Source organism: Leucopleurus acutus, assembly GCF_964270905.1.
Source record: "Leucopleurus acutus genome assembly, chromosome: 19".
Taxonomy (NCBI): domain Eukaryota; kingdom Metazoa; phylum Chordata; class Mammalia; order Artiodactyla; family Delphinidae; genus Leucopleurus; species Leucopleurus acutus.
In genome coordinates, this window is record NC_139161.1 from 24972566 (window position 1) to 24998753 (window position 26188).

Below are 26188 nucleotides of genomic sequence, written 5' to 3' on the forward strand. Positions count from 1 at the left end.
ATATCTGAAACATAAAAATAAATAGATTAATAAAGTATATATATTTGAGAAGCTCTTAGGTATGCACTGAATGTTACCACATTCAATGTCTGTAGTACATTATGTAGTAAAATATAGGAAATAACTCAAAACTTTCATCAGCTGAAGAATGAACAGTGATATTCACATGATGGAATATATAGCAGTTAAAACAACTAGATACATATGTATGTATCATCATGGATGGATCTAAGAAACACTGAATAAAAAAAGCAAACTGCAGGGCTTTCCTGGTGGCACAGTGGTTGAGAGTCTGCCTGCTGATTCAGGGGACATGAGTTCGTGCCCCGGTCCGGGAAGATCCCACATGCCGTGGAGAGGCTGGGCCCGTGAGCCATGGCCACTGAGCCTGCGCGTCCAGAGCCTGTGCTCCGCAACGGGAGAGGCCACTACAGTGAGAGGCCCACGTACCGCAAAAAAAAAAAAAAAAAAAAAAAAAAGCAAACTGCAAAATTATATGAAAATGTAATAGGATTTAGAAAAAAATATTTATCCCCAAAATAATCCCAAAGCAATACTCTACACAGTTTATAGATATATATAGATATATATATATATGTAGTGAATGTCTAAAGATAAGAAATAGAAGGACATAAACCAAATTCATGCTGTCACCTTTGTTCTCCTTCCAGTACCACTTCTCTCCCAGAAGGTGACTTTCCCTTTATCTTTAATGTGCTGTATCTTTTACTTAAGATAAATATTTTAAGTAAAAATAAACAGCTAATATTTTACCCTTCATAATATATAGAAGGTTATTTTTTACATTAATGTATTTAGTCTTCTATTGTTTGCTTTTTTTTTTTTTTAAAGAATGAAGAAAGGTCCACGGTGGCGGCAGGGAAAAAAATAAATAAAAAGAATGAAGGTCTTACGTTTCTAGTAAGCATATGTTTGAGCTTCTCTTAAGCAATCGTTCTCCATCTTAGGATTGAGGCAGTTATAATCACAAATACCCTGAGAGATTTTTTCCAAATATTACAGGCCAGAACAGCAGCACTTCTTACAACCAGTCTGATACACCTGTGGGGGTGGGGGTGGGACGGTTTAAAGAACTGATTATTTGGAAACCTTCCCCCAGGCGGTTGGGGGTACTTCCTATTGTAATGAGAAGTCAGGAAGGGTGGCTGAACCCAGGATGGGCCTTGACTTTCAAACTCCCCTTGAGGTCTCAAACCAATTCCTAACTACCTTTTGCCTACAGGTGGCTATGATCCAACTGCTCAGTGTGGACAAGGAAAGATGTCCCAGATGTCTTATCAGTTAAAAATAAAGTCATGTAGGGACTTCCCTGGTGGTCCAATGGCTAAGACTCTGTGCTCCCAAAGCAGGGGGCCCGGGTTCGATCGCTGGTCAGGGAACTAGATCCCACATGCCGCAACTAAGAGTTCACATGCCACAACTAAAAGATCCCGCATGCCGCAACTGAAGATCCTGCACGCGGCAACAAAGATCCCACATGCTGCAACTAAGACCCGGTGCAGGCAAATAAATAAGCGAATATTTTTTAAAAAAATAATAAAATAAAGTCATGTTACAACATACTACATACATTATGATTTCATTAATTTAAAATATATGAAAAAGTATCTGAAAGACTGTGTATCAGGCCATTAGTAGTAAGCTCTCTAACAGGCAGGATTCTAGAAGTATTTCAGTAATGTTTCTGTTTTGTTTTTTCTTTTTTCTATAAGAGCATGTAATATTTTGTCTGTAAACAAGAAAAATAAGTAAATTAAAACAAATAAACCATTAGATGAAATAATAGCCAAACAAGTATCCCATGTGAAGGAATTTTACTCACTGCCCAAAATATCATGCCTAATTGTATAAATGCAGTAGAACGCAACCATTTATTCAACATGAGTTCACTATTCTTGCATCTGTGTATTTTATATTCCTTATAGTCCTTGTGACCAATCACCACAGCAAACAGAGAACAATTCATTTTCTACTGTCTTACCCAAAAACACAAGAAGAGAAACTCACTGGCCTAAGACAGAGGCTATCAAGCAGGAATTGATTACCACACTGATAAAGCTTGAAAAACTGCAGAACAATGAAGTCGGCTACATTAGCCAAGTAATTCTTTACTGACTTTGTTTTACAGTTTTGTGCTTCTATAGGCATGTGATCAATAGTTAACATTTCTGACATTAATTTGCAGATCTTAAAGCTTGACAATGTGGTTTATTTCAAACCTGACTCTGTTATGAAAATATTCTTCTATTACTAAAAATAATCAGAAAATGTCATCCTGAAAAAAACTAGTATTATTGAAGAACATTTAGAAAACGTCTACAAAGAAAAAAATAGTGAATAATCATTTCTTGACAGCTGTTTTTCTATTTTCTTAAATGTTTAATGGGAATTTTCAAAAGTGCATTAAAATGGAGAGAAAAATGGTATAAACCCCTTCATACCACCACCAAATTTCAACAATTATCAGCACACAGCAAATCTTGTTGTATCTGTATTCATCCTCTTTTCCCCCAACAAACTGCAACATCATATGATTTCACTATAAATACATTAGTATGTACAGTATTAAAGATACACTTTATTTTTTTTATTGGAGTATAATTGCTTTACAATGTTGTGTTAGTTTCTGCCACACAGCAAAGTGAATCATGCATATGCATACACACATCCCCTGCCTCTTGGACCTCCCTCCCCCCTCATCCCAACCAACCAGGCCATCATAGAGCACTGAGCTGAGCTCCCTGTGCTATGCAGCAGGTTCTCACTAGCTATCTATTTTACACATGGTAGTGTATTTATGTCAAACCTAATCTCCCAATTCATCCCACATCCCCCTTCCCCCGTGTCCACACATCCGTTCTCTACGTCTACCTTTCTATTCCTGCCCTGCAAATAGTTGCATCTGTACCATTCTTCAAGATTCCACATATATGCGTTAATATACAATATTTGTTTGTCTCTTTCTGACTTCACTCTGTATGACAGTCTCTAGGTCCATCCACATCTCTACAAATGACCCAATTTCATTTCTTTTTATGGCTGAGTAATATTCCATTATATATACCACATCATCTTAAACCATTCATCTATCGATGGATATTTAGGTTGTTTCCATTTCCTGGCTATTGTAAATAGCGCTGCAATGAACACTGGGGTACATGTGTCTTTTTGAATTATGGTTTTCTCTGGGTATATGCCCAGTAGTGGGATTGCTGGGTCATATGGTAGTTCTGTTTTTAGTTTTTTAAGGAACCTCCATACTGTTCTCCATAGTGGCTGTACCAATTTACATTCCCACCAACAGGGCAAGAGGTTTCCCTTTTCTCCATACCCTCTCCGGCATTTGTTGTTTGTATATTTTCTGATGATGCCCATTCTAACTGGTGTGAAGTGATACCTCACTGTAGTTTTGATTTCCATTTCTCTAATAGTTAGCGCTGTTTAGCATCTTTTCATGTGCCTCTTGGCCATCTGCATGTCTTCTTTGCTGAAATGTTTATTCAGGTCTTCTGCCCATTTTTTGATTGGGTTGTTTGTTTTTCTGATATTGAGCTGCACGAGCTGTTTGTATATTTTGGAGATTAATCCTTTGTCTGTTGCTTCATTTGCAAATATTTTCTCCCATTCTGTGGGTTGTCTTTTTGTCTTGTTTATGGTTTCCTTTGCTGTACGAAAGCTTTTAAGTTTAATTAGGTCCCATTCACTTATTTCTGTTTTTATTTTCATTACTCTAGGAGATGGGTCAGAAAAGATCTTGCTGTGATTTATGTCAAAGAGTGTTTTTCCTATGTTTTCCTGTAAGAGTTTTATAGTGTCCGGTCTTACATTTAGGTCTCTAATCCATTTTGAGTTTATTTTTGTGCATGGTGTTAGGTAATGTTCTAATTTCTATCCTTTCCATGAAGTTGTCCAGTTTTCCCTGCATCATTTATTGAAGAGGCTGTCTTGTCTCCATTGTATATTCTTGCCTCCTTTGTCATAGATTAAGTGATCATAGGTGTGTGGGTTTATCTCTGGGCTTTCTATCCTGTACCATTGATCTATATTTCTGTTTTTGTGCCAGTACCATACTGTCGTGATTACCGTAGCTTTGCAGTAGTCTGAAGTCAGGAAGGCTGATTCCTCCAGCTCTTGTTTTTCTTTCTCCAGCTCTGTCTTTTGTGTTTACATACATACAAATATAAGTTTTTGCTCTAATTCTGCGAAAAATGCCACTGGTAATTTGATAGGGATTGCACTGAACCTGTAGATTGCTTTTGGTAGTATAGTCATTTTCACAATATTGATTCTTCTAATCCAGGAGCATGGGATATCTCACCATCTGTTTCTGTCATCTTTCATTTCTTTCATTAATGTTTTATAGTTTTCAGAGTATAGGTCTTTCACCTCCTTAGGTAGGTTTATTCCTAGGTATTTTATTCTTTTTGTTGCAGTGGTAAATGGAAGTGTTTCTTTAATTTCTCTTTCTAATCTTCTGTTGTTAGTGCATAGGAATGCAAGAGATTTCTGTGCATTAATTTTGTATTCTGCAACCTTACCAAATTCATTGATTAGTTCTAGTAATTTTCTGGTAGCATCTTTAGGATTTTCTGTGTATAGTATCATGTCATCTGCAAAACAGTGACAGTTTTACTTCTTTTCCAATTTGTATTCCTTTTATTTCTTTTTCTTCTCTGATTGCCGTGGATAGGACTTCCAATACTATGTTGAATAATAGTAGCAAGAGTGGACATCCTTGTCTTGTTCCTGATCTTAGAGGAAATGCTTTCAGTTTTTCACCATTGAGAATGATGTTTGCTGTGGGTTTGTCGTATATGGCCTTTATTAGGTTGAGGTAGGTTCCCTCTATGCCCACTTTCTGGAGAGTTTTTATCATAAACAGGTGTTGAATTTTGTAAAAAGCTTTTTCTGCATCTATTGAAATGATCATGTGGTTTTTATTCTTTGTTAATATGGCGTATCACACTGATTGTTTTGTGTATATTGAAGAATCCTTGCATCCCTGGGATAAATCCCACTTGATCATGGTATATGATCTTTTTAATGTGTTCTTGGATTCTTTTTACTAGTATTTTGTTGAAGATTATTACATCTATGTTCATCAGTGATACTGGTCTGTAATTTTCTTTTTTTGTGATATCTTTGTCTGGTTTTGCTATCAGGGTGATGGTGGCCTCATAGAAAGAGTTTGGGAGTGTTCCTCACTCTGCAATTTTTTGGAAGAGTTTGAGAAGGATAGGTGTTAACTCTTCTCTAAATATTTGATAAAATTCGCCTGTGAAGCCATCTGGTCCTGGACTTTTGTTTGTTGGAAGATTTTTTTTTTAACATCTTTATTGGAGTATAATTGCTTTACAATGGTGTGTTAGTTTCTGCTTTATAACAGTGAATCAGTTATACATATACATATATTCCCATATCTCTTCCCTCTTGCGTCTCCCTCCCTCCCGCCCTCCCTATCCCACCCCTCTAGGTGGTCACAAAGCACAGAGCTGATCTCCCTGTGCTATGCGGCTGCTTCCCACTAGCTATCTATTTTACCTTTGGTAGTGTATATATGTCCATGCCACTCTCTCACTTTGTCACAGCTTACCATTCCCCCTCCCCATATCCTCAAGCCCATTCTCTAGTAGGTCTGTGTCTTTATTCCCATCTTACCCCTAGGTTCTTCATGACATTTTTTTTTTCCTTGTTGGAAGATTTTTAATTACAGTTTCAAATTAATTACCTGTGACTGCTCTTTTTATATTTTCTAATTTTTCCTGGTTCAGTCTTGGAGAGTTGTACCTTTCCAAGAATTTGTCCTGCTCCCAATGCAGGGGGCCTGGGTTTGACCCCTGGTCAGGGAACTAGTTCCCGCATGCTGCAACTAAAAGACTGCATGCCACAACTAAAGATCCCACGTGCCACAACTAAAGATCCCCTGTGCCACAACTAAAGATCCTGCATGCCGCAACGAAGATCCCACATGCCACAACTAAGACCTGGCACAGCTACATAAATAAATTAATAAATTTAAACAAACAAACAAACAAAAAGAAAGAAAGTAAAAAGACAACCCACAGAATGGGGGAAAATATTTGTAAATCGTATATCTAATAAGAGACTTCTATATACACATAATGGAAAATTATTCAGCCTTAAAAAGGAATGAAATTATGATACATGCTACAAAATGGATGAGCTCTAAAAACAAGCTAGGTGAAACAGGTCAAACATAAAAGGGCAAATATTATATGATTCCATTTATATGAGGGTCCTAGGATAGTCAAATTCATTCAGACAGAAATAGAATGGTAGTTTCCAGGGGGTAGGAGAAGGAGGAAACTGGAGTTATTGTTTCATGGCTATGGAGCTTCAATTTGGGATGATGAAAAAGTTCTGGAGATGGAGGGTGGTGAGGTTGCATAACAATGTGAATGTACTTAATACCACTTAATTATACACTTAAAAATTGTTAAAACAGGGGATTTCCCTGGCGGTCCAGTGGTTAAGACTTCACCTTCCAATGCAGGGGGTGCGGGTTCAATCCCTGGTTGGTGACCTAAGATCCCACATGCCTCAGGGCCAAAAAGCAAAACATAAAACAGAAGCAATATCGTAACAAACTCAATAAAGACTTTAAAAATGGTTCACATCAAAAATCTTTAAAAAAAACTGTTAAAACGGCAAAATTTTTTACGTATATTTTACCACAATAAAAAAAATTTAAGGAGAAAAAACATGGTGGCAACTATATAAAGTGAAATTTTCACAGAAGAAAAAATCAAGTTAGCGTATTTAAAACAAATGCAGGGACTTCCCTGGCGGTCCAGTAGTTAAGACTCTGAGCTTCCAATGCAGGGGGCGCAGGTTCGATCTCTGGTCAGGGAACTAAGATCCCATGGGCTGTACGGCACGGCCGGAAAAAAAAAGCCAAACTTGACAGCACAGTCCTTTACTTTCTGACTCCTGATTCGCTATTCAACCTCAGTTCTTGTCACTCACCTATGTAAATACACAGAAGAATGTGTGTATTTTTTAAAGAACATATGGATAACTAGTACTTACTACTTAAATATATCAAAAAAATAAATATTATGTTTTGTAGTTCTCTGAATACATCACACACTTTCAAACCTCCCATACTTTGACTCAGTGACACATAACTCAGTTAAATGCCACCCTGTCTCTGTTAAGTGTCCCGCAAGTTGACTTAGGCTTTTAGCATCTTGTACATACAGTACTTGCTAAGCAGAGCAACAGATGAGTGGGTAATTTCTGTCAAATGTTTCCCAAATCAAATCACAGCAAACAAGTACAAGTAGACTATTTTCACAGTAGAACCAAAGACAAACACTAGTCTTTTTAAAAAGTTACTTTTCTGGTTTTACAAAAGCCTATTTATTTGATTCCACAATTCTGTGCAACCTGTTTAACTTTTTAAAAGTTATTTGTTTTTGAATAGGCAGCAGTTACCAAAAAATGAGGCAAGGGCAACAAAGGAACTGAAAGAAAATTTAAATTGAGTATCTGATAATTAAAATTAGAAAGTTTGGGCCTCCCTGGTGGCGCAGTGGTTGAGAGTCCGCCTGCCGATGCAGGGGACACGGGTTCGTGCCCCGGTCCAGGAAGATCCCACATGCCGCGGAGTGGCTGGGCCCGTGAGCCATGGCCACTGAGCCTGCGCATCTGGAGCCTATGCTCCGCAACAGGAGAGGCCACAACAGTGAGAGGCCTGCGTACCGCCAAAAAAAAAAAAAAAAAAAAAAAATTAGAAAGTTTATTTATACCATATTAGCCTAGAAGATGCTTTTAATCAATATAGATCTCAATGCCTAAGAAATAAATGTTTACTATTCTTCAGAATAAACTTGTCTTCAAAAATATCAATGTTGTTTTACTAACCATTTTATTTGTTACTATAGGGTACTATTGCTGTATCCTAATTAGAAATGTCTATCAAAAGTTCTAAGTAAAAATTAAAAATTAAGTTTTGGCACTTAACTGTCATTTCTGCGGCAAGTTTATTCAGATAGAAGAAATTATTTCTCAACCAGTAACTTAGAAATAAATATTTGTGGCTAAAATAAATTAAAAAACAATCAGAGCCTTCTATCATGTGAGGACACAGTGAGAACACTGCCAGGAAGTGGGTCCTCATCAGATACCAAATCTGCCAGCACAATGACCTTGGACTTCCCAGCTTCCAGAACAGTTGGAAATAAATATTTGTTGTTAAAGCCACTTAAACTATGGTATTTTTGTGATTGCAGCCTGAGCAGACGAAGAGAAAACAGATGTGGTTGACACCACTTGTTCTCCCCTCTTTTTCTCTTGAAAGCAGACTTGATGTCCAGAGTTCTGAAAACCACTTTTTAACCATGAAGTATATTACAAGAGGTCTCAGAGTCTTGGCCTGGACTTTGATGCCAGCACTCCCTATCTCCAAATTTCTTGCTGTGAGGGAAAAAAAAAAATCAGAGAGGGAATTTCCTGGCAGTCCAGTGGTTAGGACTCTGTGTTTCTACTGCAGGGGGCATGGGTTCGATCCCTGGTTGGGGAAGTAAGATCCTACAAGCCACACAGCACAGCCAAAAGGAAAAAAAGACAACCAGAGAATCATGGTGCTAACATGACTTTTAAGATCACCTAGGCCAACCTTTGCTAATGCAGAAGCAATCTCTACAATACTCTGACAATAGTTCCAATGATCTTAATATTTCAATTTTTAAAATGCCTAAATATTTCTAGACTATCTACTATGTAGGACAATGTAGGTAAAGTGTCTGTAATAACTATACTCAGGAGAAGTCACTTTTTCTGTATATGCCTAAGTCAAAGGACTTATTGAAGAACTTCCTGGAACTTTCTGGAAGTTTTATTTAGCATAACTTGGCTCCAACAGTAAGGACAATAACTTGAATGCACAAAAGAGAATTTTAAACAGCTAGGCTTTGCAATTCGACCTTTAGCATACTTATCTATCCACCATCCAACCAACCAACAAATATCTAATACCTACTGCATCCCAGTAGTTTAGTGGGGGAATTAAAGCAATAGGTTAGTTAGGTAAAACACTGAAAGTACTATGAGAGGAGGACAGTATGCTGTGGGAAGACATAAAATGGGTACAATCCAAACTTGGGTGTCATAAAAGGCATTCCTGAATTGAAACTTGAAAGATGAATAATGGTAGCCAGGTAATAGAAGAGAAAGAGAGTGCCAAGCAAAGAGGCAGCTTTTAAGAACGCCTGGAGAGAATGCCTTTTGCATAACAAACTCAAGGTATTCAGTATGGCTCTAAAAGGAAAAGATTAGACTGGTAAAATAAGGAGCGGTCAGATTACAAGGCCCTGTACATTAAAAACTTTAGTCATTTCAAGAACTTTAGACAGAGCCACTAAAGGCTTTTAAGTGCGGAAATGATCTGCCATTTTGGAGAGATCCAGGTACAGTGTGGTGGACAGTTTATAGGCTGGCAATATGGGAAGCAGACAGATCAGTTATAGGACAGTTTCAGTTGTACAATCATTTATTCAGAAATTTTCAGTGGGACTTCGCTGGTGGCACAGTAGTTAGGAATCCACCTGCCAGTGCAGGGGACACAGGTCCAAGCCCTGGTCTGGGAGGATCCCACATGCTGTGGAGCAACTAAGCCCATGGGCCACAACTACTAAGCCTGCACACTACAGCCTGCAAGCCACAACTACTGAGCCCAAGTGCCACAACTACTGAAGCCCGAGCGCTCCGCAACGAGAAGCCACCGCGATGAGAAGCCCACGCATCACAGTGAAGAGTAGCCCCTGCTCATCGCAACTAGAGAAAGCTCACGCATAGCAACGAAGACCCAATGCAGCCAAAAATAAATTAATTAATTTTTTTTAAAAAAGAAAGAAAGAAATTTTCAATGGTTACTTCCTATGTGCCAGACCTGGTATTCAGTGTAAATGAAAGAAGTTCCAGCTCTTCAGAGTAGTAAAAATAGATTTGAAAAAAAGTAAAGAGATTCCAGACACATTTAAAAGTTGAAAACAAAAGAAGGCAGCAATGGGGATGAAGGAGAGAGAACAGTTAAGAATGGTGACCTGGTATCTGGCTAGGTATATAGTGGTATCCCTCACGAAGACTGGGAACAGAGGATGAGAAAGCCTGGAAGTTAAATTCAGTTTTGGACATGTCGGGAGACATTCATGTCCAATAAACAACAGTAATATGGATCTGAAACCCCAGGGAGAGATCTAGCTTTAATAGGCTGTTCTTAATAGCCTGTCAGCTCCGTGAAGGAAGAATCTTGTCTGTTTTACTCACCACTGTATCCCCAACAGATACAGTACCAGGCATACAGATGGCACTCAATAAATATCTGTTAAATGAATGAATGAGATACACATTTTGAAATACTCAACAAATGGTAAATTGAACTGATCAGAATGGATAACATGAGCTACGCAGCGTGCCGAGTGGGAATTTACGGGGATCTTAGAAAGAGCACCAAGGAACACCAAAGCTAACGTGACTAAGAAGAATCCACAGAGTGGTCAGATAAGAAAGAGGAAAATCAAGAGATTTCAAAGTCAGAGAACCAAAATATAATGTTTCTTAAAGAAAGAGTGAGCCAGAGAGTCAAATGTTGCTGAGAAGTCAAGTATGAGAACGTGTAAGACAGAAAATAGAAGAAATGCATTTACGACAGTTATTCACTTTTGTGAATTTTCTTACTTGGTTTTATTTTTTATTTTTTTATTTTTTGGCTGCCCCATGCGGCTTGCAGGATTTTAGTTCCCCGACCATGGATTGAAACTGTGCCTCAGCAGTGAAAGCACATAGTTCTAACTACTGGATCGCCTTGGCATTCCCATCACTTTTGTGAATTTTTAAGAATATGAGTAGGCTGGGACTTCCCTGGCGGCACAGTGGTTAAGAATCTGCCTGCCAATGCAGGGGACACCAGTTTGATCCCTCGTCCAGGAAGATCCCACATGCCGCAGAGCAACTAACCCTGTGCACCACAACTACTGAGCCTGCACTCTAGAGCCCGCGAGCCACAACTACTGAGCCCACGCGCCGAAACTACTGAGCCCACGCACTGCAACTACTGAAGCCCGCATGCTGTATGGCCTGTGTACTGCAACTACTGAGCCTGCATGCTGCAACTACTAAAGCCCGTGTGCCTAGAGCCTGTGCTCCGCAACAAGAGAAGCCACCACAATGAGAAGCCCACACACTGCTACGAAGAGTAGCCCCCGTTCGCCGCAACTAGAGAAAGCCCACATGCAGCAACAAAGACCCAACGCAGCCAAAAATAATTTAAAAAAGAATTACCCACAAAAAATGAGATTAAAAAAAAAGAATCTGCCCGCCAATGCAGGAGGCACGGGTTCAGTCCCTGGTCTGGGAAGATCCCACACGCCGCAGAGCACCTAAGCCCACACGCCATAACTACTGAGCTTGCGCTCTAGAGCCTGCAAGCCACAACTACTGAAGCCTGCGTGCCTAGAGCCTGTGCTCCACAGCAAGAGAAGCCACCGCAATGAGAAGCCCGTGCACCACAACAAAGAGTGCTCCTGCCCGCCACAACTAGAGAAAGCCTGCATGCAGCAACGAAGACCCAATGCAGCCAAAAGTAAATAACTAATAAAATAAAAATGAACAAAAAAAGAATATGAGTAGGAGAAACTCTATTATACCTAAAGTTTCATATCTAAATAATTACTCATCATATCTAAATAATGAGATGAATTATTTCCTGCATAGACAGCTTCCCTTTTATAAACTTGCTTGTTCCATCTAAAGTGCCTGCCTAGGGCTTCCCTGGTGGCACAGTGGTTGAGAGTCCGCCTGCCGATGCAGGGGACATGGGTTCGTGCCCCAGTCCGGGAAGATCCCACATGCCGCGGAGCGGCTGGGCCCGTGAGCCATGGCCGCTGAGCCTGCGCGTCCGGAGCCTGTGCTCCACAACGGGAGAGGCCACAACAGTGAGAGGCCTGCGTACCGCAAAAAAATAAATAAATAAAGTGCCTGCCTCTTTACTCTGTATCACCTCACCTTTTTTATTTCCCGTGTAACACCTATTACAATCTGTAATTAACTGGTTTGTTTATTCTTTATTACAATATAAACTCTAAGAAAGCAAGGGCTACCTTACTTGTCTGATCTGTTTGTGGCCACATTCTCAGAGTCTAGAACAGTGCCTGGCTCAATATATATTTGTTCTTTCTGATTATTCATGTCTCCTGTTTATCTACCTATGGGAACGGGATAGGAAAGAACTAGAAGATCATGGAGTTTCTGCCCAGCCATTAAAAGATACCTGCAAGAAAAGCAAGTGAAAATACATTTTAAAGGACAATAACAGAATCCAGAATCACAAAAATCCTAGACCCATCCCCTGTGGAGAATCCAATCAGCAGGACCTCAAATTACAAGGAAAAACTTCTTCTCAGGCTCTATAAATCCTAGTGGAGCAGGTAAGCAGTCAGAAACAAGGTAAAAAAACTTACTAGAGAAAACATTAAATGTAGGGTAGTTTCTCAATTTCTGCATCTCTAAATTTCAAAGGAGAAAAATAATCCATGGTATTTTTATACTGTAATCTTAAATAAAAGTTTTTAACCAATTTTGTTTTATAAATCTCAGATTTAAATTTCTTACAGAAAAGTAGCTAAACTGCAATCGTTTCTTCCTTCCAGATGAGTGACATTAGTTCACTATAAAAATATTAACTTACCTCTATAACTGACATGTACTCTGTTCCTAAACATTAATTCAAATGGAATATTAGATATTAAAAAATGTTCTCCTATGTAAATAAAATTGTGGTTATATGGTACAATGCTTTCATTTTGAGGATAATTACTTTAAGTACTGAAGGGTGATGTGTCATAACATCTGCAATTTACTTTGAAATGGTTCAACAATTTAAAAATATGCGTATGTATATATATATTTTGTCTTATGTATCTGGTGTGTAGGTAGATAAATAAAAGAACTACTGAATCCAGGTAACAAATATATAGATAATAAACAAACTTTTCATTTTTCTGTATTTTTGAAAATTTTCCTAATAAAAAGCTGGGGGTGGTTTATTGAAAAAGTTTACTGACCTCAAAAATAAAAGGGGGGAATTCCCTGGTGGCGCAGTGGTTAAGAATCCACCTGCCAATGCAAGGGACATGGGTTCGATCCCCCGTTCAGGAAGATCCCACATGCCACGGAGCAACTAAGCCCGTACGCCACAACTACTGAGTCTGCGCTCTAGAGCCCACGAGCCACAACTACTGAGCCCGTGCACCACAACTACTGTAGCACATGCACCACAACTACTGAGCCCACATGCTGCAACTACTGAGGCCTGCCCACTCTAGGGCCGGTGTGCCACAACTACTGAGCCCGTGAGCGACAACTACTGAGCCCATGCACCTAGAGCCCGTGCTCCAAAACAAGAGAAGCCACCGCAATGAGAAGCCCATGCATCGCAACGAAGAGTAGCCCCTGCTCGCCACAACTAGAGAAAGCCTGCACGCAGCAACAAAGAACCAACACAGCCACAAAATAAATAATAATAATAAAATAAAGTATGTAGCAGAGTACATGATACAGAGCAGGTACTCAAAAATGTTAATTCACCATCTTCCTCTTAAAAAATAAAAATGGTATTTTTAAAGTTCCCAATAATAATTCTAGATCCTCAACTTAGAAACTTCTCTACTGTATTAACATGTAAATTCCCATGGCTCCGTTCAAACGTATTCAGCAGAACTATGCCAAACTACTAGACACGAAAATTCTTTTTTTCCCTTAAAATGTACTGTTTATTATTTTTTCTTTTAATTTTTATTGGAGTACAGTTGATTGAAAATGTGCTAGTTTCTGCTGTACAGCAAAGTGAATCAGTTGTACATATACATATATCCACTCTTTTTTAGATTCTTTTCTCATATAGGTCATTAGAGAGTATTTCCTGTGCTATACAGTAAGTCCTTATTAGTTATCTATTTTATATATAGTAGTGTGTATATGCCAATCCCAGTCTCCCAATTTATCACTCCCCCCATTTCCCCCCCGGTAACCATAAGTTTGTTTTCTACATCTGTGACTCTATTTCTGTTTTGTACATAAGTTCATTTATACCATTTTTTAGATTCCATATTTAAGCAATATCATATATTTGTCTTTCTCTGTCTGACTTACTTCACTTAGTATGATAATTTCTAGCTCCATCCATGTTGCTGCAAATGGCATTATTTCATTCTTTTTTTTAGGCTAATATTCCACTAAATATATGTACCATATATTCTCTGCCCATCCCTTTGTTGATGTACATTTAGGTTGCTTCCATGTCTTGGCTATGGTAAACAGTGCTGCAATGAATGTGGGGGTGCATGTATCCTTTCAGATTATGGTTTTATCCAGATATATGCCCAGGAGTGGGATTGCTAGATCATATGGTAGTTTTATTTTTAGTTTTTTAAGGAACCTCCACACTGTTCTCCACTGTGGTTGTACCAATTTATATTCCCACCAACAGTGTAGGAGGGTACCCTTTTCTCCACACCCTCTCCAGCATTTATTGTTTGTAGATTTTTGATGAAGGCCATTCTGACTGCTGTGAGGTGTTACCTCACTGTAGTTTTGATTTGCACTTCTCTGATAATTAGTGATGTTGACTATCTTTTCATGTGTTCTTTGGCCATCTGTACGTATTCTTTGGAGAACTGTCTATTTAGAGCTGCATTTTTTGACTGTGTCGTAGCAACCCTTGTTGGTCACTTTGTTTTCAAGTATTTTCTCCCATTCTGTGGGTTGCCTTTTCGTTTTGTTTATGGTTTCTTTTGCTGCGCAGAAGCTTTTAAGTTTAATTAGGTCCCAGTTGTTTATTTTTGTTTTTATTTTCATTACTCAAGGAGGTGGATCAAAAAAGATATTGTTGCGATTTATGTCAAAGAGTGTTCTGCCTATGTTTTCCTCTAAGAGTTTTATACTGTCCAGCCTTAAATTTAGGTCTTTGATCCATTTCAAGTTTACTTTTGTGTATGGTGTTAGAGTGTTCTAATTTCATATTTTTACGTGTAGCTTTCTAGTTTTCCCAGCACCATTTATTGAAGAGACTGCCTTTTCTCCATTGTATATTCTTGCCTCCTTTGTCATAGATTTATTGACCATAGGTGCATGTGTTTATTTCTAGGCTTTCTATCCTGTTCCATTGAATTATTTTTCATTTTTGTGCCAGTACCATACTGTTTTGATTACTGTAGCTTTGTAGTACAGTCTGAAGTCAGGGACCCTGATTCCTCCAGCTCCACTTTTCTTTCTCAGAATTGCTTTGGCTATTCTGGGTCTTTTTTGTTTCCATATAAATTTTAGAATTTTTTTGTTCTAGTTCTGTGAAAAATGCCATTGGTAATTTGATAGGGATTGCATTGAATCTGCAGATTGCCTTGGGAAATATAGTCCTTTTGACAATACTGATTCTTCCAACCCAAGAACACGGTATATCCTTCTATCTGTCTGTGTCATCTCTGATTTCTTTCATCAGTGCCTTATAGTTTTCAGAATAGAGGTCTTTTGTCTCCTTAGGTAGGGTTATTCCTAGGTATTATATTCTTTTTTTTTTTTTTACTTGATATAGGCAATTTTATTTTAGATTACATGGGCTTCTATTAGAAGTGTAAACCAACTGAGTTATCACCATACTACCCCTTAAGCAAACCCTGGGATTTACTGTCCTGATGTCTAGTCTGATGTTACTACACCCTACCCTGCAAGGCAGTGGAGGGGGCGGTGGGATGTCTCCACAGGTCTGGTAGGCAAGAGCCTCCTTGCCCAAAACCTGGCCCTTGGGTCTGTGGTTTTGAAGGGACAATCCTATCAGCACACTTAACAAGAGGGATGAATCAAAATACTGCTACTTTAGAAATTCAGACGTGTGATTAAGAGAATGGACATTTAGGCTTTAATGACTAAAGCAGCTACTTGAGAAACCATAGCTTCCCAATGCCTGGACCCATTTTTATCCATACTTTATTTTTCCATATTCCCATCACATCTGTAGTTACCAAAACCTGTCATTCTTTTTGATGTGACGGTAAATAGGATTGTTTCCCAATCTTAGAGGGAACGATTTCAGCTTTTCACAGTGCAGAATGATGTTAGCTGTGGGTTTGTCATATACAGCCTTTATTATGTTGAAGTAGTTCCCTCTATTCCCACTTTCTGGAGAGCTTTTGTCATGGGTGTTGGGTTTTATCAAAAGCTTTTTCTGCATCAATTAAGATGATCATATGCTTTTTATTCTTCACTTTGTTAATCTGGTATATCACACTGATTGATTTGTGGATATTGAACAATCCTTGCATCCCTGTCATCAATCTCACTTGATCATGGTGGATGATCCTTTTAATGTATTGTTGAATTCGGTTTGCTAGTATTTTGTTGAGGATTTCTGCATCTATGTTCATCAGTGATATTGGCCTGTACTTTTTGTGTGTGTGTGATATCTTCTATGGTTTTGGTATCAGGCTAATGGTGGCCTCATAGAATGAGCTTGGGAGTATTCCTCTGCAATTTTTTGGAAGAGTTTCAGAAGGGTAGGTGTTAACTCTTCCCTAAATGATTGCTAGAATTCCCCTGTGAAGCCATCTGGTCCTGGACTTTTGTTTGTTGGAAGTCTTTTAACCACTGTTTTCAATTTCAGTACTTATGCATGGTCTGTTGACATTTTCTATTTCTTCCAAGTTCAGTCTTGGAAGGTTGTGCTTTTCTAAGAATTTGTCCATTTCTTCTAGGTTGTCCATTTTATTGGCATGATAGTTGCTTTTTGTAGTCTTTTATGATGCCTTGTATTTCCTTTGTGTCAGTTTTAACTGCTCCTTTTTCATTTCTAATTTTATTGATTTGAGCCCTGCCCCCTTTTTTTCTTGATGAGTCTGGCTAAAGGTTTACCAATTTTGTTTATCTTCTCAAAGAACCAGCTTTTAGTTTCACTGACCTTTGCTATTGTTTTCTTTGTCTCTATTTCATTTATTTCTGTTCTAATCTTTACAATTTATTTCCTTCTACTAACTTTGGGTTCTGTTTGTTCCTCTTTCTCTAGTTGCTTTAGGTGTAAGGTTAGGTTGTTTATTTGAGATTTTTCTTGTTTCCTCAGATAAGATTGTACTGCTATAAACTTCCCTCTTAGAACAGCTTTTGCTGCATCCCAGAGGTTTTGGACCATCCTGTTTTCATTATCATTTGTCTGTAGGTATTTTTTTCTTATTTCCTCTTTGATTTCTTCAGTGATCCACTGGTTGCTTAGTAACATATTGCTTAGCCCCCATGTGTTTGTGTTTTTAACAGTTTTTTTCCTGTAATTGATTTTTTTTTTTCTTCTTTTCTTTTGGCCATGTCGTGCGGCATGTGGGATCTTAGTTTCCCCGACCAGGGATGGAACCCACGCCCCCTGCATTGGAAATGCAGACTCTTAACCACTGGACCACCAGGGAAGTCTCTCCTGTAACTGATTTCTAATCTCATAGCGTGTGGTCAGAAAAGATGCTTGATATAATTTCAATTTTCTTAAATTTACCGAGGCTTGATTTGTGGCCCAAGATGTGATCTATCCTGGAGAACATTCTGTATGCACTTGAGAAGAAAGTGTATTCGGCTGCTAAGTCCATCTGGTCTAATGTGTCATTTAAGGCCTGTGTTTCCTTATTGATTTTCTGTCTGGATGATCTGTCCATTGATGAGACTGAGGTATTAAAGTCCCCCGCTATTATTGTACTTCTGTCGATTTCTCCTTTTATTGCTGTTAGCATTTGACTTATGTACTGAGGTGCTCCTATGTTGGGTGCATACATATTTACAATTGTTATATCTTCTTCTTGGATTGATCCCTTGATCATTATGTAGTGTCCTTCCTTATCTCTTGTAACAGTATTTTAAAGTCTATTTTGTCTGATATGAGTATTGCTACTCCAGCTTTCTTTTGATTTCCATTTGCATGGAATATCTTTTTCCATTCCTCACTTTCAGTCTGTATGCAGACACCAGAATTCTTAAGTGAATTCCACAGACTTGTATTGAAGCTAATAACAAAATATCACTGGCCAAAACTTCAAAATATATACAATTTACACACATATATTTCTTTTTATATATATATATATAAATTTATTTATTTATTTATTTATTTTTGGCTGCATTGGGTCTTCGTTGTCGTGTGCAGGCTTTCTCTAGTTGCGGCGAGCAGGGGCTATTCTTCATTGCAGTGCATGGGCTTCTCATTGTGGTGGCTTCTCTCGTTGCAGAGTGCCGGCTCTAGGCGTGCAGGCTTCAGTAGTTGTGGCACGCGGGCTCAGTAGTTGTGGCTTGTGGGCTCTAGAGCACATGCTCAGCAGTTGTGGTACACAGGCTTCATTGTTCCACGGCATGTGAGATCTCCCCGGACCAGGGATCGAACCTGTGTCCCCTGCACTGACAGGCGGATTCTTAACCACTGCGCCACCAGGGAAGCCCTACACACATATATTTCTCAATGTCAGCTTTTTTTTTTTTTTTTTTTTTTTTTCAGTATGCAGGCCTCTCACTGTTGTGGCCTCTGCTGTTGTGGAGCACAGGCTCCGGACACGCAGGCTCAGCGGCCATGGCTCATGGGCCCAGCCGCTCTGCGGCATGTGGTATCTTCCCAGACCAGGGCACAAACCTGTGTCCCCTGCATTGGCAGGCGGACTCTCAACCACTGCCCTACCAGGGAAGCCCTAAATGTCAGCTTTTTGAATAAACACATTGCATACATTTTTAAACTGGGTCTATGCTGATATTTCTTATCTCAACCTAGTAATTTACTTAGGTAACATCTATATTCATTATGAGTGCTGAGCAGGACAAAAAAAAAAAAGGTGTTTTTAAAATAACTCAACCATTGGTCAAGGGAACAAAAGAACAGGTATTTGGCTACAGTCTAATACTAGCTCTCCTGGGAACCAAAAGGTTCCAAGTGATTTAAGTATGCAGTGCGTAGTTAAAGGTAAACTAAGGAGTCCAAGAAACTTACGCACCAAACATAGGCACCGAATTGGGTCAGTGACCTATGTCTTATAACACAGTAATCTAGTGAGTAGTTCTTACTCTACTAATCCATCTTGGTACCTTACCCATTTTCATAGTCTCTTTTGTGATTTTAAATAAGTAAAATATGAATGTCACCATCCCAAGGACACATAATGTATCTCAGTTAGATACTTAAATTCAGAAATCTCTAAAGGTAAAGGGTAAGATCTGTCTTAATAGCGAAACAATGGTTAACTGATTACCACTTCACAAGGTAACACACACCCCCTCCCACCAATGTACACACATTCCCCTAGAGAACAAATACACTGTTCATTTCAGAAAGTGCCTGGAAGTAGGGATTGACTAGACGCAAGGACATATCTACTCTGACTAGGGGCAATGTGAAGCTTATTTCAAATAGTTCTGCAAGAAAAACAATGGTATTTTTTAAAATATGAAAATATGTATTTTAAGTGTGTTTTAAAATGTACTCATTTTATATACAAAATAATTTGGGCATACAGAGATCAATGAAGCACTAAGGTGTATTTTGAGCATTCTACAACTTAGAAATTAAGAGGTAACATAACATTCTGAAAAGCTGCTGACCCTTGCTCTAACTGAACCAAGAGAGAAATGAAGTCAGTACCTCAGTCAACCTTTGGACCAAAAATCTTTAATTCCCTGAAGATACCACAAGATACTGGTTTCAAGGAAAATAATATGGTGGCAAATATATAAAGTGAAATTTTCACAGAAGAAAAAATCAAGTTAGCCTATTTAAAACAAATGCAGGGACTTCCCTGGGGTCCAGTGGGTAAGACTCCACGCTCCCAATGAAGGGGGTCACGGTTCGATTCCTGATCAGGAAACTAGACCCCACATGCATGCTGCAACTATGAGCCTGCATGCCGCAACTAAAAAAAGATCCTGCATGCTGCAACTAAAGATCCCACAGGCCGCAATGAATATCGATGTGCCGCAACAAAGACCCGGCACGGCCTAAATAAATGTTTAAAAAAAAAAACACTGAACAGGTGCCACAGAGAGACTTCACTTTTTAAAAGTGTTTGAAAACTTTACATCAAATGTTAACAACTAATGGACCTACTAACAGATCATCTGTGCATATAAACAAACTACTTTTCCCCTACTGCTCCACTTAGTTTCCTGAACAGGGATGGAACCCATGATCCCTGCAGTGGAAGCTCAGACTTGTAACCAATGGACCACCAGGGAATCCCCATAATCTACTTAATAGCGAATTAAATTTCTTTTGACACTAGAGTAATAGAAATAAGGCTAAAAATCTGAATAAACATAATTACCAATTTAAATAACTGTGCTAAAGACACAAAATAAACTTAATGTTGAAGCAAATAGGGAATTTCCACTTTTAGCATCCTAAGTCCTCAATAGCCACCATCAACAAATATAAGCTGAAGTATTCAAAAGTACTCTTCACTCCTGTCTTGATAAAAATAAATCATAAAACTAAATTGAGAAGACTTCAAATATTCCTTTTTAAGTGTTTATTAAAGAAGTGAACTTTCACTGTAAATTATTTTGCAAACAAATCAAAATTAATTTCCTTAACTTTTGATTAAAATATTTTTATGAATCAGTGAGAACTATAACATCAATTTAAAAAAATCAATACCAATGCCTGCTTTCCTGCCCACAAATCTTATCACTCACTCCCATGTTCATAGACTTCCAAAGAAAACAACCTGATTAAAGTCTTAATATAAAACATCCATTTTGTTACATCTTTAAGTGGTGATTCATTGGGGAAAAGTTAATTAGAATATTCTCAGTAATATCTCTCATCTCTGCACTTAATCACCCCAGACAAAAAGCCACAGAAAAGCAGTCACATAATCACAACATCTTCTTCCCAGCAAAGATATTTTCTCTTCATATATGCTTCTACCACTCACGGAGGATGAAGAGGGTACATCTTCATTTTTATGTGCAATCTCCCTCTACCCAATCATGCTAAATAAACTCTCACTTTGAAACTAAATTCCCTATGTACAACTGAATCACTTTGCTGTACATCTGAAACTAACACGACCTTGTAAATTCTTTTTTTTTAATTACTCAAAACAAATCATGTCTATTTTAAAAGAATCAGAACTTACACAAACAAAAACATAAAGGGGCTTCCCTGGTGGCGCAGTGGTTGGGAGTCCGCCTGCCGATGCAGGGGACACGGGTTCGTGCCCCGGTCCAGGAAGATCCCACGTGCCGCGGAGCGGCTGGGCCCATGAGCCCTGGGCGTCCGGAGCCTGTGCTCCACAACGGGAGAGGCCACAACAGTGAGAGGCCCATACGATCAAAAAAAAAAAAAAAAAAAAAAAGACAGAAGGTATTCAAATTAAGTAGTACCACTATAATAAAGATTAACTTCCTGATTCCTTGTTGAGAATTCCCGCAAGCAAGAGATTAAAGCACTTCACACCTCCTAAAACGTCCTCATTATTTACACATTCTCCTAAATTTCCACAAAGGTGCTCAGGATTTACTTAACTCTCTCAGGTGATGGTCAATTTCCATACTTTCAAATATTCTTGCTGTAAATACCCTGAGGCATTTTTGCTGTAATACCAGACTTTATGGAAATAGTCTTTGTATTAAAGGCCACAAACACTCAAAGAAAATTAAACAAAGAATCAGTTCTGCATATTGGCCTAAGAGAGACTGAATTTCTGAGTACTTGGGTAAAACTTGATTTATGATCTTACATGAAAACTGATAACAAGATGGTTTCACATTTGTGGTCTGGAAGTTGGCTCATTTAGCATTACATCAATGTTCTGTATTCTCAGATCATGGCCCTTTGCCCAAAGGTTTCATTATAGAAAATTTATAGACATATTTGAAAAAGCACAAATTACAAAGAAAGTCATTGGATAATCTATTTTTTACAAGTCATTTACTTAAGAAATTAATATACAATCCAGAGTCTAGCAGCTTAGTTTTATTTTCTGATTCTGCAACCTGTGGCAAATGGTTTTCTGGGCATGTGCGACCCTGGCATTTTGCCTACGTTTACATGGACTGACAGGAGTTTAAGGCTGAAAGGAGTAGTTTCTTTTATCTGCAGTAACAGGTCATGCTGGGCCTGTTCCTCACCTGTGTGTATATTCGGTTAATTTCACAGTCTTTCCATTTACATCCACACAATGGCAAGGACCTGTCTGAGCATGAAGACATGGCAAGTCATCTCAGGAGTAGTAGTACATAACCTCCGTTCCATAAACAGTTCTGTAAACAGCTAACAAACCAGTGGAAATTTTGATTCCATCCTTAGATTTTCTTTTTCAACCCTTCCTTCCCTATATACTTGGAAATACTCTTGAAATAAAGTCAGTTTTGTTTGGCAAATTCAATAGCGTTCCTTTGAGACAAATGGATCACAAAATCAGAACTAAAAATTATCATACAGTCAAGCTTAAGAAAAAAAAAAAAAACAGGGACTTCCCTGGTGGCACAGTGGTTAAGAATCCACCTGCCAATGCAGGGGACACGGGTCTGATCCCTGGTCCAGGAAGATCCCACATGCCATGGAACAAATAAGCTCGTGTGCCACAACTACTAAGCCTGTGCTCTAGAGCCCGCAAGCCACAACTACTGAGCCCATGCACCACAACTACTGAAGCCTGCACACCTAGAGCCCTGCTCTGCAGCGAGAAGCCACCGCAATGATAAGCCCGCGCACCGCAATAAAGACTAGCCCCCACTCGCTGCAACTAGAGAAAGGCCGTGCATGCAGCAACAAAGACCCAACGCAGCCCTAAATAAATAAATAAATTTATTTATTTTTAAAAAGAAAGAAAAAAAAGAACTATTTGACCTGGTACAAAGGTATAAGTGACAAAAAGTTTAAATGGTGGTACTACTTAGTCTCAGGAAATGAGCGTCACATCCTTAAAACTTTGCAAGTATTGGGGCTTCCCTGGTGGCGTGGTGGTTAAGAATCCGCCTGCCAATTCAGGGGACACGGGTTCGAGTCCTGGTCGGGGAAGATCCCACATGCCGCAGAGCAACCAAGCCTGTGTGCCACAACTAGTGAGCCTGCGCACCACAACTAGTGAGCCTGTACTCTAGAGCCCGCGAGCCACAACTGCTGAGCCTGCGTACCACAACTACTGAAGCCCACGCACCTAGAGCCCGTGCCCCGCAACAAAAGAAGCCACCGCAATAAGAGCCCCGCGCACCACAACAAAGAGTAGCCCCCACTCACCACAACTAGGGAAAGCCCTTGTGAAGCAACGAACACCCAGCACAGCCAAAAACAAATAAATTTATTTATTTTAAAAAAGAAAAAAACTTTTCAAGTATTTTTGAAATACACATGTCGTTCCTTCAATAATTAGTTATTTAGCTTCCTTCAATCACCATATATTTAACCAGGTTTGCTAGATGCTCAAGAAACAAAGATGAATAGGACACTTCACCTGTATTAGATAAGTTCCACAGAAATAATGCCTACACATCCTGAAAGCTAAAATCCTCTACTGTCTCAAGAAGTCAAAGACCTATCACTTGCACTCCAGAGCTGCAAAAGGTTCACTCAAGGTTAGGGCACCGAGGTCACACTGCTGAGGCACTAAAGTTAAAAGCTGGCCAAGAGCACCTGTAAACCGTAGTCTTTGAAAAGGCTTGCCAACTGTCACCCACACCTCCTCAACCTGCCCCTCACCCCGTTCCCGTCCTCTTTATAAATAAACAAAGGGTTTTTAAAGGGAACTGTCCAAGGTTACCACCTGATAAGGAAGAAAGCTTTGATGTGGGATACCAATAAAATAAAATTGCATACTCTCCATATTTACAGAGTATTGTTATACAACACCTAACTGTTGACAAAGTGTCAACCAAGGCACTTAAAACATAAAATAAAACCTCTTTCTCAATAGGGTTAAAACGTCAACAAGAAACTGGCCGAAAGAGGGAGATCTCTAACTTCCCAAAGCAGCAACCCCCAGGAAAGGTGCTGGAACCAGCGGAAGTTACATATCCAGGGCAGTAGTGTTTAAATGCACCCGCCCCCCCCCCCGCCCGTGGTAAAAGTTTGAACCGCCATCTGACTATCCCACGGTGGTCGGAAACTTCCCTAAACTACAAGAGGCAAGCAGACACCCTAAAATCTCCCTCTCAGCCAATCCCAGGTGCCCTCAGGCCAGGCTGTGGCTTCCTCCCCGGACCTTGCTTCCCCCATCACACTCTCTTCTCCTGGACACTCACTAGCCTGCCTGGGCGTCCAACGCCAGCCGGGGGTCCCGGGACCTCGCGGCCGCCGGGCTCGGTCCGGCTGGCCTCGGCCTCAGGCCTGCCTCCTGGAGGCCGGCGCGCCTCCCATCCTGAGACGGACCGCGACCCCCGCCCCCCGGCCCGCCCTCGGGCCCGGCCCTCGCACTCCCAGCCGGCCGGCCCTCACCTCCTCTGCGTGCTTGCGCAGCGCCTTCTCTCGCTCGTACTGGGTGATGAGCTGCTCGTTGTCGTCCCGCAGCAGCTCCAGCTCCACCTGGTGCTCCTGGTCCTGCGCGAACACCGAGTCCAGGTTCTCCAGCACGGCCACCACCAGTGGCATCAGCTCCTTGACCACCTCCTCGTCGTAGCGCCCGATGAGCCGCTCGAACTCGCGGTAGATAGAGCCGGCCAGGCCGGACACCCGCTCCGACATCACGGCCCCGGAGCCGCCGGGCTCCTCCTGGTACACCACACCGTCCTCCAGCTCCATGGTGGCGGGCGGCCGGCCCGGGGCGTCGCCGGCTGAGGGGACGACAAGGGCCCGCACGGGACGGGCCGCTGGGGCTAGGGCTGCGGCTGGGCCCTGCTGGGTGGGGGCCCGGGACGGAGGAGGGGAGGGGTGAAGCGAGCGCACTCAGCCCTACCGCCGCTGCACCAACTGCCGGGACGGCTAAGCCGCGCGCGCCACACGTCACCCGCGGGGCGGGATCCGAGACGCGTCGGCCCGTAGGGCGGGGCCCCGCGGGAGGCCAGGCGCGGCCGGGGGCGGGACTAATGCGTCACCTTTCGCCGGCGGAGGCGGCGTGGCGTCAACACTCGGCGCCGCGAGGTCGTTGCGTAAGCCAATAGGAAAGACTGCGAGAGGAGGGTGGTGAGAAGTGCCCGCCCAGGGCGCGATTTGTAGGGCGAATCCCAGTGGAAAGGGAGGGGTTCTGGAAGAGTGACTAACAGCCCAGAATAGCCAAAATTTTATTACTTTTTACAGCTCACAAAGGGCTTTCACATTTGTTCCTCACCGCAAGGATGTTTGGTGCGGTAGACGTTTGGCCTTCGTTTCACAGACAAGGAAACTAGGCCCGGAGAAGTTATGGTTCACTCAAGGTCACGCAGCGAAAACGGGAAGGAGGCTGATCAGAGACTCAAACCAATCTGATTGAGAATTCCGTACTCAGAGAAGCGGAAAACAGATGGGAAGGGAAAGCAACCTTAACTGGGACAAGGTTTGCCTCAGTGATAAGGTGGTCTTGAATAGAATTATTTTGGGGTTAAAAACAGTATGGATAGCCTTAAACAGAGGCCGTGCAAAGCATTCTGTAGAAGGGTAAAACGAACGCCACATCTTGTGCTTTGGCAAACACGGGTTTTTCTGCTTCCTCTGGCCAACTTGGGAGAGTGGCATTTCCTGGCTCCAGCAACCCTCCTTTCCTCTAATCTTGAAGCAGGGCAGGCTGATGGGTTGGGGAGCAGAGGAGGAAAGAGGTGGAGTCACTGGGGTGATTAAGTCCGATAGTACGTGAGGTCTCAGCCGCCTGGGAGAGAATCACGTGTGGGGAATGACAACACCCAAACCTCAGGCGGGCTGAGTCAAGGATCACTTCCTGGTGTTCTCTTCTAGCTGATACCGAGGGGGGCCCTCTGGGGCTCCTGGGCACAAAAGCCTTTCTGTGTCCCCCATTTCTTTGATTACAGGAAACAGGCTTCATTTAGCCTCCAAGATCTTCCCTGAGTTCCAATGGGTAGTTTCAAGCAGCTGTTAGGGAAAGGAAGGGGATTCATCAATACAAGGGAGAAACAGTCAAGAGAAACAGTAGTGGAGCCTTGGGGCAAGGTCCTAGTTACCCATCAAGGGATACACACAACAATATCTTCGAGCTGTTTTGCAGATACTGAAACC

General features: G+C 40.7%; 1 protein-coding gene across 4 annotated transcripts in view; it reads right to left on the reverse strand.

Moving 5' to 3' along the window:
* The window catches only part of SPAG9 (sperm associated antigen 9), a 147957-nt gene extending 123018 nt beyond the window's left edge, over positions 1–24939 (reverse strand). For all 4 annotated transcript variants that reach the window (XM_082861706.1, XM_082861705.1, XM_082861704.1 and 1 more), the window contains exon 1: positions 24482–24939. In XM_082861706.1, the coding sequence (XP_082717832.1) occupies positions 24482–24784 (303 nt within the window). In that variant the 5' untranslated portion in view covers positions 24785–24939. The remainder of the gene's footprint in view (positions 1–24481) is intronic.
* Between the last annotated feature and the right edge of the window lie 1249 nt (positions 24940–26188).